The sequence below is a fragment of the Tachypleus tridentatus genome, chromosome 9 (genome assembly GCF_004210375.1).
Source record: "Tachypleus tridentatus isolate NWPU-2018 chromosome 9, ASM421037v1, whole genome shotgun sequence".
NCBI lineage: Eukaryota > Metazoa > Arthropoda > Merostomata > Xiphosura > Limulidae > Tachypleus > Tachypleus tridentatus.
The window spans coordinates 122,625,579-122,639,961 of record NC_134833.1 but is presented as its reverse complement, the minus strand read 5'-3'; the positions used below and the strand labels follow the sequence as shown (position 1 = coordinate 122,639,961).

Genomic DNA, 14,383 nt, shown 5'->3' with positions numbered 1-14,383 from the left:
TGCGTCTTTCAACGTCAAACATCAAGCCACACATTTCTAAGCTCGTAGATGACAAGCAGCACCATCCATCACACTGACTTTGTGACAGTTGACGTATCATAACATTTCTTAGAATAATGTGCTAACTCTTTGATGTAATCATTATTTGTGTGTTCTTAAATGTGATGTCCATCTTGTGTGAAACAACTGTGGGGCAACTTTAATCTTCACTTTTTTATGGCCCCCAACGGTTACGAGAAGTCTGTTTCTGGCCCCTGACTCAAAAGTTTGTGCACTACTAGACTAGAGAGAAGGCAGCTAGTCATCACTACACACCGCCAACTCTTGGGCTACTCTTTTACCAACGAATAGTGGGATTGACCATCACATTATAACGCTCCCACGGCTGAAAGGGCTAGCATGTTTGGTGCGACCGGGATTCGAACCCGTGACCCTCAGATTACGAGTCGAACGCCTTAACCCACCTGGCCATGCCGAGCCAACCCGTATTGTTGCTGTCAGGTTTGTAGGCTGGATTTGTTAGAGTAAGTGTCTGTCATTCGTTGGTGATACGGTATATTTCAACAACAAACAAACAGCAACACAGTTCAACCGTTTAAGAACAGTATCTTAAAAACATGTCATTCAAAACATTGGATGTTTTTGAATTTTATGTGAACAGCAATACAATTATTTACGCTACATTTCACCCAAAATTCCTTCTATATTTAATCTCGTGGCTGTTTTTTTTTTACAGATTTTCTTTCACCCAGATACTCATAGCATTATCATACTTTGAAATCTGTTTGTCCTTTGTACAATATGTGTTGATTGTAGATCTCATAATACGGGTATTAGTATTCTTACCAGTTATCACAGTAGAAACAAAAGATTTTCACATGAAATTCCCTGTCAAACAAATAAAATAAATTGAGTAACAATTGTTCTTAGCTATCGTCTGATAGTAATGTCTTCATCATAACTTAATGAAAGGCTGTTGCCCGAAATGTGTTCTTATTTGATTGATAAAATTATTTTAATTTGGCGAGTCTTTCATCACTACTTTATATTTTTCTTTGCACTTTGTTACTTCATCGCCTGGCCCGGCATGGCCAAGCGTGTTAAGGCATGCGATTCGTAATCTGAGGGTCGCGGGTTTGCAGCCGTAGGGGCGTTATAATAATACGGTCAATCCTACTATTCGTTGGTAAAAGAATAGCCCAGGAGTTGGCGGTGGGTGGTGATGACTAGCTGCCTTCCCTCTAGTCTTACACTGTTAAATTAGGGACGGCTAGCACAGATAGCCCTCGAGTTGCTTTGTGCGAAATTAAAAAAACAACAAAAAATACTTCCTCGCCTACGCAATTATTTTATTACATATACATTAGTAATTTTATACAACAACATATTAAATTCTTATAAGTTTTTTTAAATGTTTTAGGTTAAATTGTAGAATAATATTATAAGTTTATTTATTGATAGTATCAAGTAAGATAAGGTTTCGCCTTAATTAAACTAAAGCAAAAACGTACAAAAGTCACAATGTTAATTTATTTCTTTAACGAATATTGGCCTACGTAATAAAGACTTAACTAATGTTAGGCCTAAGTAAGACAAGCGAACTTATAGATATTGGTATCTATGACTGATTGCAACTCTATTGCATTATTCTAGAAATCTGCATTAAAAAGGAAAACCATCTCACTGTTACAATAAAGATTCCAATTTTCCAGCATATGTTTCTCATGTCTCTGCTAGTGCTCTATTATTTGTTTATTGATACCTTCGTTACGAGTATTGTTTTGAATGTTTAATATATATAATTTTATTGTCCATTAATAATCTCAATAGCATCTCGCGACGTTCAGCCAGCCTAGATAACTTATAAAGAGTATTGTGTTTTAGCTTAATATACGTGTTTGAACCAACTTAAATAATCCAGGCTGGCCGAACCTCGGGAGATATTGGAATTACCGATAAAAAATTACATAAATAGCAAAGATATCCAACTGGGGAAACAATCATTCTAATTTTTATAAGCAGGAACGTAATAAAAGTATATTTAATATGCAATATTCATTAACTCATTTTTACTTTAGCTCTAAGCACTTAGTTTGCTGGGATTTAAGGTTAATATTATTGTTTTTCTTCAAAGTTTTCGTTAAACTTTGCTTTCTAATTTGTTTAGCTATCAGATTGAGATTTTTGGGCTATGTATTACAAATTAAAATATCTCTAAACTATCCAAATAAGATTCATAATTAAATCGGTAGTAATCAAACAAATACAATCAGTAATCACTTTCGTTTATAATCATATTTCACACTAAACATTGTGTATCTAAACTAACCCGATATCCATGTCCCATTAAATCTTCTGGGTGCGAAACTTCCATTTAAAACCTCTGCTAAGTTTAGCCTTTCTTTCTTGATATGAGGACTGTCATCGCCTAAATTAAAAAAAAAAAAGAATTCAGTTCGTGCGATACTAAATGAAAATAAGTTCAAGTAATCAGTTTATCACATATTGATGCATTTGGAAAGACTTCAAAATGAACAAAACATAAGCACGTTATTCTACACCAGCAAGTTCAAAGTAGGTTTAATATGTACTTACTGATATGGGATCAAGTTCTATTCATAAATGCCCGTGGTGGACACAACACAAATGATGCATTGTGTAGCTGTGTGCTCAACAAACAAACAAAATATTCAATTTTTTGTTCAATACGATAAATGTTGACACTAATGGTAGTACGTTTATAATATATTAAGATCAGAAGAACTGTCTGGAGTCTGTGCCTACAAAATTCCATACAAATGCAGAAATATTTTAAACATAGCCTTTAAATATTCGTCCATGCTAATCTCATTGCTTCCGTCTTTAGCTACTTTTGTTAAAATGATAGAACGAATATGGTGTCCTACTGTAGTAAATTGTGGCCTTAATTGAAACATTATTTTTTCTAAGAAGATTTTAATAATTATTTCCTCACAAGTTTTTCATTAATGGAAATTCTTCAATCGTGAAATTTCACATAGTTTTTGTTTTGTTTGTTTGGGAATTTCGCACAAAGCTACTCGAGGGCTATCTGTGCTAGCCGTCCCTAATTTAGCAGTGTAAGACTAGAGGGAAGGCAGCTAGTCATCACCACCCACCGCCAACTCTTGGGCTACTCTTTTACCAACGAATAGTGGGATTGACCGTCACATTATACACCCCCACGGCTGAGAGGGCGAGTATGTTTAGCGCGACTCGGGCGCGAACCCGCGAATTACGAGTCGCACGCCTTACGCACTTGGCCATGCCAGGCCATTCACATAGTTTAACATAACGATTATTCTATATTTGTGTGAGAGAAAATTTATAAAGAGACGAAATTAATCGATCGTTTATAGTAAATGTAGGGAATTTAATTTCTACCTTAATTACTTTACACTAGTGGCGTAACTATATAAACTTCTATGAAGTGTTAATAACCTTAAAAATAAAATTATTTTAACAAGTAAACATCGTTGCTCAGTGATAAAATTATTTAATTTTGGCAAGAGAATGGTTCAAGAATACAACAGTAATCTCTTAATCAATACACTCATGAGTTCTCAATCTAATGAGCATTTTTAGATGGGACTTTTAAAGGACACATTTGCTCTCATAGTCCTTTGGCGACATCTTTATACTGAGATTTTGAACACAGACTTCGGTGAAATAAAACAACTTCTGTTGTCCTGTAGGATCTCATGTTGCTGAAACTAGTAGTCCAATCCCAAGTGAGGTGGACTTCTAAGAATGTGAGAAGGTATAGCCAAAACTTACTGCTTTTTAAACTTGAAGATGTATAGGATTAATTGCTCATCTAATGTCATACATCAAAATGCAAAGAAAACAGCAGCTTTGCATATCCTATCTGAAGTATGAAAAACAGATTCTGTCTTACCTCTTAATTCGTTTTGTGACACACAAGCAAGGTAATCCAAACTTAATCAATTACTACTCAAATGAAACCATAAATGATACACATTTTTTTGTGTGCGTGTTGTTTTTGTACGCTACCAAGAATTAATAGCTATATTAGTTTACCTCTGGAATAACGACTCTGGTACTCACCAGGCGTGAGAAGAAAGACAGATGTCACTATTAGGGAGCACACTGCTATGATAACTAGAAGAGCTATTCCAATACCTCGCCAGTTACGTTCATCTTGTCCGGATTCCACAAGATCCTACAAAATATATTTTTTAAGTATGAACATAGTTGTTTTCACTCTAAATAAGCTTCCCTTTATTTTATGCTTACTTCTCAACTAATCGACAGCCCAGTTTACTCGACCCATAGGAATAGGTCAACTTAAAGCTATGCCTTGATTCACTTCAAGTTACTATCAAGAACAACACTAATTTGATTAACCTGTAAGTTACACAGTGATTAAGTTTTGGAAATTCCCATAGCTTATATATTAATATTTTCGTGTAGTATTAATAATCATGTATTCTTTTGTATCTGTGATTTCTAAAAATATTAAAAGATATCCATTATTAAAGCCTTACATTGCTTAAAAATTAATTTAATGTTTAGTAGTGTTTCACACTCGTTACCCAGCAGTTAAATAACAACTATTTAGTTGTTACTAAACAACAACTCACTAACAACTAAATAATAACTCACAAAAAATGTGAGTTACGTTCACGAGAGTGCACAGTAGTTCAAATGTCCACTCTTGCTCTAAGGTTGGCTTCCGTCAAATCAGGCCCGGCATGGCCAAGCGTGTTAAGGCGTGCGACTCGTAATCTGAGGGTCGCGAGTTTGCATCCCCGTCGCGCCAAACATGCTCGCCTTTCAGCCGTGGAGGCGTTATAATTTGACGGTCAATCCCACTATTCGTTGGTAAAAGAGTAGCCCAAGAGTTGGCAGTGGGTGGTGATGACCAGCTGCCTTCCCTCTAGTCTTACACTGCTAAATTAGGGACGGTTAGCACAGATAGCCCTCGAGTAGCTTTGTGCGAAATTCAAAAACAAACAAACAAAGAAACTATCAAATCATGGGGTCCCATTTTCCATCTTTTGAGGCCTTTCCAAACTGTTGCAGATGACGGTGATCTGTTGAATGGGTTGAATTAAGCTTCTGTACTAATTCTTTAACTGTTACAGCACAATCTTCCTCAAGTGCAGCCAGCAGCAAGTTATCATTAAACTCAACAGGACAACCTGAACGTGGCGCATCACATAAGCTGTAGACACCTGATCGAAACTTTTGAAACCACCTTCGACGTTTTCTTTCAGTGAGAGACTCCACACCATAAACACCTTGAATGTTTTGTGTAGTTTCTGCTGCACTCTTGCCTTTTTTAAACTCATAAAGCATTATATGCCTAATGTGCTCCTCAGACACATCATCTTCATAAGAGTTTATTTAATTAATGATCTGAAAAAGTGGAGTCAGGTTACTTTCTTTTATTTGTGTGAACATTTTTATACACGTCCTACTACATATTTTAATCATTAAAATTTCCTACAAAGACATCAATGTTGATGTACTTTCTGTGCTAAATTCTCGGACATTACTTATGGAATGACCTGATAGTTAAAACAATAATTAGCCAGGATTTTGAAAACATTTGGTATATATATGTGTACTTTGTGATTATTGAAACTACAACAAATTAACAGTTTAAAAACTACATATATGAATAAATATTATTACGTACATGTATTTATTGACATTTATATAAAATTTATGTAAAAAATGTGCATGTTACAATACAAACATGTTTATAATATTTGTTCATGTCTTGTGGCTCTCAAACATCTGAAGTTTATTGTATGTGGCTCTTACGTTAAGCAAGTTTGGCCACCCCTGTCTTAATACTATCTGGTGAAGGACGACGCTGTATATAATTACCTGTTCACGTTGTATTGGTGCTACTAGCCAACAGACAATACTGATGTAAAAACATGTCCTTTACTTAGACTCACGAGGCTGGATCATAGAGACAAGTTTAATAATTTATTTTATGACAAAAAAAGCTTACCTTCCTTCTCCACACAGGACTGCTAGTTTGCACTAGGTAACGTATTGGTAAATAGTGTTGATAGACTACTAACTATATGAGACATTAACTGTTGTTTATTTTTAAGTTACAAATAGCGCATCTTAATTTGTAATTAACTATGTGTTGGTTTTCCACTTACTACAAAAAAGTACACTGGCACTGTTAGTTATACTATGTTACAAAGAAAAACTTTATTGAAGGCAAAAAAGGCCCTGCACAAAACAATATAGAATATATATAACAAAAAGTAGCATATTACGACAGTTTGTTTTGAATTTCGCGCAAAGCTACACAAGGGCTATCTGCGCTAGCCGTTCCTAATTTTGCAGTGTAAGACTAGAGGGAAGAGCAGCTAGTCATCATCACTCACCGCCAACTTTTGGACTACTCTTTTACCAACGAATAGTGGTATTGACCGTAACATGATAATGCCCCCACGGTTGAAAAGGCAAACATGTTTGGTGGCGACCCTCAGATTATGAGTCGAGTGCCTTAACCACCTGACCAAGCCGGGCCTATTTCGACAGAAAATTATACTTAAAATTAGCATTTTACTATATAAAATAAGTAATGTGATCCCTTGTATATTATATAAACATAACATAATACAGTAGATGGTTATACAAAGGTTAACTTGTTATATAATATAGAAAATTATAAGAACATTATAACTCGAACTCTTTCGGAGGATCCACCTCTGGAAAGTGTTCGGGTTGTAGGATTTTTATCATGACTCTTTGTGCCCCCCCGCTAGTACAGCGGTATGTCTCCGGATTTACAACGCTAAAATCAGGGGTTCAATTCCCCTCGGTGGGCTAAGCAGATAGCCCGAGGTGGCTTTGCTATACAAAAAACACACATGACTCATTTCGCGCAAAGCTATAAGAAGACTATCTGTGCTAGCCGTCCCTAATTTAGCAGTGTAAGGCTAGAGGGAAGGCAGTTAGTCATCACCACCAACCGCCAACTCTTGGACTATCATTTTATTAACGAATAGTTGAATAGACCGTCACATTATAACGCCCCCACGGCTGAAAGAGCGAGCATGTTTGGTGTGACTGGGATAACTCATTGTTAAGAATGTTACAAATTATAATCAAATTTGAGTTATTTTTGTTCATATTGTTTAAATGTGGTTATTTATTGATAACTTGCAGACTGTCATTACTTGCACTCCGCGAGTAATAACAACATGTTAGGAAACAAGGTAAATCCTGAAAAAATAATTTATTATAAAACGAAACACTTCGCTCCACCACTAATTGTTCGGTTAACCCCTAAAGTTTTTGTTAGATTCATTTTGAACCTGATTTTTTGATTTTTAGAAACATTATAATTTCTTTTAAAAAATATAAAATTTTATTGAAAAACCTTTATTAGGTATAACAACTGAAAAAAAATCTTGATTTAATATAAAATATTATTAACGGAATAGAACCACTAGGGGTCACGAATTCTCATTCTTGAGCGTTAAATCCAAAATACCGTAAATATCATACAACAGGCAAGTCTTTAAAATTTTAATAGTATATACAAATTGTAACCAATTTTGGGCACGTGGCAATAAATCAATAAGTGCGTTTAATGTGAAAAGAAAAAAAATTGTAGTAATTGCTCAGAGTTCACTATATGTTACTCTAAACAAATGTGTGTTTCGCTACCTTTTCTTGTAACATTGAGATGTAAGAAGCTCAAAAAGTCGTGTCTCACTACTTAAAAATTTTCACATATATGGCTCTCGATAATTAGGCCCGGCATGGCCAGGTGGGTTAAGGCGTTCGACTCGTAATCTGAGGGTCGCGGGTTCGAATCCCCGTCACACCAAACATGCTCGCCCTTTCAGTTGTGGGGGCGTTATAATGTGACGGTCAATCCCACTATTCGTTGGTAAAAGAGTAGTCCAAGAGTTGGTGGTGGGTGGTGATGACTAGCTGCCTTCGCTCTAGTCTTACACTGCTAAATTAGGGACGACTAGCGCAGATAGCCATCGTGTAGCTTTTCGCGAAATTCAAAACAAAACAAACTCTCGATAATTAAAAATCATTACATATGTATATAAATTATTTTATAATAAATATAAAACTATTTATATACATTTGAAAATAGTAATATTGATAAAATCATGATCAATACAATGAAATAATTTGTAAAATATATTGGTGAGGTAATAATTAGAATTACTTAAATGGACAATTTTATATCTTATATAGGTGGACTAATGTAATTATATCACGTTCCCTATATAAGATCTGCTAGTGGGTGGATCTCTATAGAACGTTGCTGTTTCCCCCACCGATGTATGGTTTTCAAATTATTTTCTTTCTTATTATTGTTTTTACTTCAGTTTATCTATTTATTAATTTTTTGTGAACAACCTTACCATTTCTAGCTGTAGACAGTTTAGTTTTGTTTGTTTGTTATTACGCGCAAAACACATAAAAGGGTTATCTGTGCTCTGTCCACTACGGGTATCGAAATCCGATTTCTAGCAGTTTAAGTCCGAAGACACACCACTGTACTACTAGGGGAGGGGGCTGCTGCATACAGTGAAAAGTGGTAAATATGTTGGACTTTGTGGGCCAGAGCACCCACATCTCTTCCTTTTCTTTTTTATTTTAAACATGTGAAGCCGGCGAAGTTGCGGCTCAACTGGATAGACAGTGTATCCACAACGTAATTTTGTCCTTACTGCCAACGGTACCTCAGAAACAAGCAAACCAAGGTACATTACATAATGGTCCACCCTGTGATTTGTGCTCTGGTGTTGAACACTAATGTTGTGCTCCGTTGTTGGTGGTTGTGTTTTTTTATCAAGTAAGTTTTTCGTTTATTTAATTACTTTTATTTGTTTATTATTTTCCTTTTCTATAAAATTAGATTAAATTATTACATATATATGATTCTCGCTAGTTAAAAATAATTACATATGTGATTCTCGAACGTATGTAAGATTTAATAGGATGTTAGTTAATTGTGAAGTTAGATCTGTCATTAGTTACGAGAGACTTTTACAACTTGTAGTCGAAAAATTGCATTCCTTCACTATCATTAAGTGGGATGTGCATTGCTTTCTAATTTATTTCTAGAATAATTCATAATAACCCACCAAACGATAAAACCTGAAACAACAATGTTAACCGATGAATGATGAAAAACTCTATCTTCTAGCTTTGTCCGACTATTACCAGGAAAGACATTTACGTCAGGATCCTTCAACACTGTTATAACCTATGGTACCACAACAACGATCGTGGGAGCGGTTCTACCTCCCGGCATATGGCGCGAGCCACGGTGTTGTTACTGGGTTTGTGGCGCGGAGTGCTATAATACTGCTAGTAAACAAATACGTAACCCCAATGAAACAATGCATTTACAGGTAATTTATCGTTTAATATTTTTGACACATAATATAAAAATGACCAGGAGTATAAATCTGTGTTTCAAAGTGTTCTCCGAACGGTGTAATCAGGCTTCCAACAGAACCTATGATGAAGAACACTTGGATGATCGTGACAAGCAGAGATAAATGGCAGTACATTGAAACTAGCCTCGCACGTCACAGACACTTCACAGAATTTGACTACAAAGCACTTTTATGGAAATCATGGTAATACAATTACTAATAAACGGGAGTAGCTTCTTCTAGTTATGACGTTAATATTATGGACAAACGTTAATGCTGTTTCTGATAATGTAGCTCAAAATAGGCTAGATTTAGCATACATGCACGTGTTGTTATCAACATGTCACAATTTTCATGCAGTGCGAAAGATCTGTAAATTATAGTGGGATCAAAGGCTATCATAACCATACATAAAATATTTTCCATAAAAAATGTGAAATAATTAGATAACTAACTGACAAACAACTTTGAAATTCTGTAAATGTTTCATGAGTTGTGTTTCAAGGATACCACACAGACAAGTACATACTCGTCGAAATTTGTAAAGTAAACAGTTTGAAACTATTTATAATGAATTAACAGAGCTCTTCATAACATATTCATATTCGTGAAACTAGGGAAGTATTTGTCAATTGCTATATTTTAAAACCGTTTATTGAAATACAATTTAATTTGCCATATGTTTACTGTGTAGTAGATCATACATTAAAATCCCACACTGTTTTGTCTTGCACGAACCATCCCAGTTCCTTAAGAAAGAAACTGTTTCTTCAGTATTTACGTAACTAAAATTAGCGTCAGTAGCAAAGCTTGAGAGACACAAGCAATGTTCTTAGTTCCAAGACAAACATCCTGATTTATCGAAAGATATTTCACTATATGAGAGATAGTTAGGACTAGCGATGAAGAAAACAGGGACATACTGAATAAACATAAATAGTAGAGTGGCCCCCAATATTAGTCGAAAAATGATGTTATTCACTATTACACAGACTTAAAGAAATACAACAAATTTAGTTATATTATTGCAACTTTTGGACCATCTTCATATGAGCTCAACCACAGATGGAACAATAGTATTGAACATTGAAAAACTTCTTTTTGTTATTCGTTACGTTGAGGCGTATTTTGTTTGGAATTTCGCGAAAAGCTACACGAGGGCTATCTGCGCTAGCCGTTCCTAATTTAGCAGTGTAACACTAAAGGGAAGGCAGCTAGTCATCACCACTCACCGCCAACTCTTAGACTACTCTTTTACTGACAAATGGTGGGATTGATCGTAAGATTATAACCCCCCCGACTAAAGGGCTTGGCACACATTGATTATGGTATTTAAATTTATAAGTCAGATTTATGTTTTATCAGTTTTACTCTTGAAAACAAGTGTACGCATGAATTTAACCTGTAAAGCATACATATATTTATCTACTTGTAATTAGTCTCTGATATTCAATCTTCACATGTTACAATGATCATTTCACGAAATGACTATTAAAATCAGATAAGTAATGTATGAAAGATAATACTTAATAATTTTATTGTATATCAGACGAAAGTAAACTAAACTGAATACTATTTAATAACTACTACTAATACATTTTTGTACTTGAAATAGGGCAGGTCATGATTATTACGTATTAGAATCTATCTCGAGGGGTCTCTGATTGTTATGTCACGTACGTTATGTATAAGGATTTCAAATATCCAGAAATTTTAATTTAGTAGTTAAGTGAGTGTTGATATGTATTTATGTTATTATATTTGTCAACATGCTTGATACACACAATTTTTTTCTTAACACAAATATATTCTAATGTATAAAAACAATACGATTTATAATAACTGTCATTACAATTAGGTATTACAAATAATGATTTGTATACAAAAAAATTCAAACTTGCAAACAATACCGAGTCTTCTATACAGTCTATAATTAAATATTTTATCGACAGCAAAAAACAAACGGTTTTTAAGTAGCATAATTCAAAAATAAACATTACTCGATTTCTATGAAAAGCCAGACTGTGAAACAACTTATATCTTATTTTACTATAGAAATTCAGTTATAAACACAGATAAGAATGAGAAGAAACTAAAACACAACACATAAAATCCAACTTTACACTTGCACAAAATTACTTTAATTCTCTAACATTTTCCATCAGAATTAACAGCTTCTAAGTATTCTTTCATAATTCTTGCATTTAAAGTTTGATCTACGATTTAGATGGTAAATTTGGAAAAATGTTCAAAGAATTAATATTGTATCTACATCATCTATATCTTATAGAAAGGTGAGCACATAGTCTAATTTAATAGAACACTTCTCTAGACTCAAACTGTTGGAAAATCACAACTAAGTGATATTTCATGCAAACAAAAATAGAAAGCGCCTAATATTATTAATGTCAGCAGACGCAGAATGCAGCCAAGTCTTGGTCAATGCTTATAAATACTGTGGACACTTACAAGAGACTCTCTACTGACTATACATGTTAATCAAGTAGACAAATAATGTAACACGTAGACGAAGGAAAACGTAGCCGAGACAAATTTGTTATTTTCTGATATTTTACCGGATTTCGGTTTTTAAACCATCAATTAGATTGATACTTTAATAAACAGGTGGAGCAACTATAGCTGGCACACTATTCACTTGGATTAATATTTTACAAACAGATGTGGATGACTAGCTAAAACCAGGATCTTTGTATGTGCATCTGTCACCCTAAGCCAACATTCAAAGGTTAAGTTCTTACAGTTCAGTTAAAATAAACAGTATGTTTAATGAACAATGTTGGTATCATTATTACGCATGATTTATTGTATTTATTCAGAATAATGCAAAGTAATAATTTGTTTAATTTTATTAATTTGTCAATTATTAATTTTAAATATTGTATGTTTTTAATAAAAGTTGTGATAGTTACTCTGTTTTATTTAAGACGGTTTTCCATAAACGTCTGACAGGCAGGGGCCCGGCATGGCCAAGCGCGTAAGGCGCGCGACTCGTAATCCGAGGGTCGCGGGTTCGCGCCCGCGTCGCGCCAAACATGCTCGCCCTCTCAGCCGTGGGGGTGTTATAATGTGACGGTCAATCCCACTATTCGTTGGTAAAAGAGTAGCCCAAGAGTTGGCGGTGGGTGGTGATGACTAGCTGCCTTCCCTCTAGTCTTACACTACTAAATTAGGGACGGCTAGCACAGATAGCCCTCGAGTAGCTTTGTGCGAAATTCCAAAAACAAACAAACAAACTGACAGGCAGTGCAGCCTGCATAGCTCTAAATATTATTTATTTTGCCTTCCACCAGTAAGTCAGCAATAAGTTACGGGTTTGCAGAGCCAGAATCCAGTCGTCTTTTCTCACTTGGCTGACAGAGTGCTGCGGATAACCTATTCTTTAGCATGTTGTTACAAGCGTGAATTAATTACGAAACACATAAGGCAACTGCCAGAACATTCTTGAGATCCATGAAAAGAAATTGCATAAGTGCTCCATGGTGGAGTGCCTACTGTGGTGAGGATAGTACTATATGTTTGTTACCCTTTGGGTTTATATTCAATTTCTTTGGAAATTTCTGTTTGTTTGTTTTCAGTTTAATTTAGACACAGACTCTGTTCTTGTTAGTTCTTCTTGCTTTAGCTGCACACAGAACTATATCCAAAACTGAACATTAAGCATGTTTCTTGTAAAAAACGTAGCTGTGATTTCACAGCTGTCTTTTTCTGCTGGCGAATTGTCGGCTTCACCTCCCTGTTTGTTCGAGAGTGAATAGTTCGAAGTCACGTTATTGCACTTCGATATTTAAAATCAGGATCTCTCGTGTTGAGTAGGTTCGAGTAAATTTTTTAATGATATTTTGATATACTTTTAACTTTATTCAGATTTTAAGGCTTTCGAGGCTATTCAATGCAACGGATTTACTGTTATACCTTTATTTTTATAACTATGTTTTGTTTCGGTTTGATGGGTATGGCGTGTATTATTGGATATGTATTGTGCAAGTTCCGCTTGTTTTCTGAATTTGTAGAAGATTCTTGAGAGTAAGAATCAACAATATTTGTTTTACGAAAATGCGAGCGTGTTCGAATATTGTTTAACGCTTTATCTTGAGTGATTCGTATAAAAGCAGCTAACCGAGAAACAGGATAGAATATTACTGGTCAGCTACAGTCAAGTTGCTACAAGCCTCGGAAGCTACAATGGTGATTAACGCTTATTGATCTGAAAGTTACATAATTTAACCAGGAACTTTTATAGCTTTCGAAATTAGTAACTGTTAAACGCCAGTGAATTACTTCGGACGTTATTATTTTACGAGAACATTAGATATTATCGCCGGCGAAAACTTACGGATACTTCAAGCTAGCTAGCCGTCAAAAAAAAAAAAAGTGTACAAGTTTATCAAGAAAAAAATAATTTGCTTTCCGTTAACGTCGATAACAGATTCTGTGCCAAATCAGAAGTAAGACTTAGTATCATTTGTAAGTTTGTAAAACCATAATTTGTAATAACTATTAGTAATAACCGTTATTATAAATTGTATTGTTGTTTGTATATTAAAATATATTTGTGTTAAAAAAGAAAATTGTATGTATCAATCTTGTTGGCAAATATCATAAATTTGATACATATTGACATTCACTTAACTTTTAAATTAAAATTTAAATTTCCGGTTATTTGAAATAGTAATATGTAAGGTACGTAAGGTAATAAATCTGAGAGTCATTTGAAATAAATTATAATACGTAATATAATATCAGTTATAAAGGTATATTACGTTTTAGTATAATGTTACCGACTTTTACCTTATTCCATTTATCTTAAGGGTCACACTTAACTGATAAAAAGAGGACTAGTAAAGGTTTCTTTTCTCATTCTTTTACCAGTTCCACACATCCATTATCAACTTCGGCCCTTGTCTTGTGTCTGTCGCTGACGTTTTATTAGA

The 14,383-nt window shown here is 34.6% G+C and overlaps 1 protein-coding gene across 4 annotated transcripts in view; it reads right to left on the bottom strand.

The window, feature by feature from the left end:
* Positions 1-14,383, bottom strand: part of LOC143226237 (prolyl endopeptidase FAP-like) — a 125,001-nt gene that overhangs the window by 53,275 nt on the left and 57,343 nt on the right. For 3 of the 4 annotated variants that reach the window (XM_076456994.1, XM_076456996.1, XM_076456995.1), the window contains exons 2-3: positions 4,087-4,201; positions 2,330-2,428 (exon numbers count right to left, since the gene is read on the bottom strand). In XM_076456994.1, the coding sequence (XP_076313109.1) occupies positions 2,330-2,428; positions 4,087-4,201 (214 nt within the window). The remainder of the gene's footprint in view (positions 1-2,329; positions 2,429-4,086; positions 4,202-14,383) is intronic. The other variant, XM_076456998.1, reaches the window with a different exon arrangement.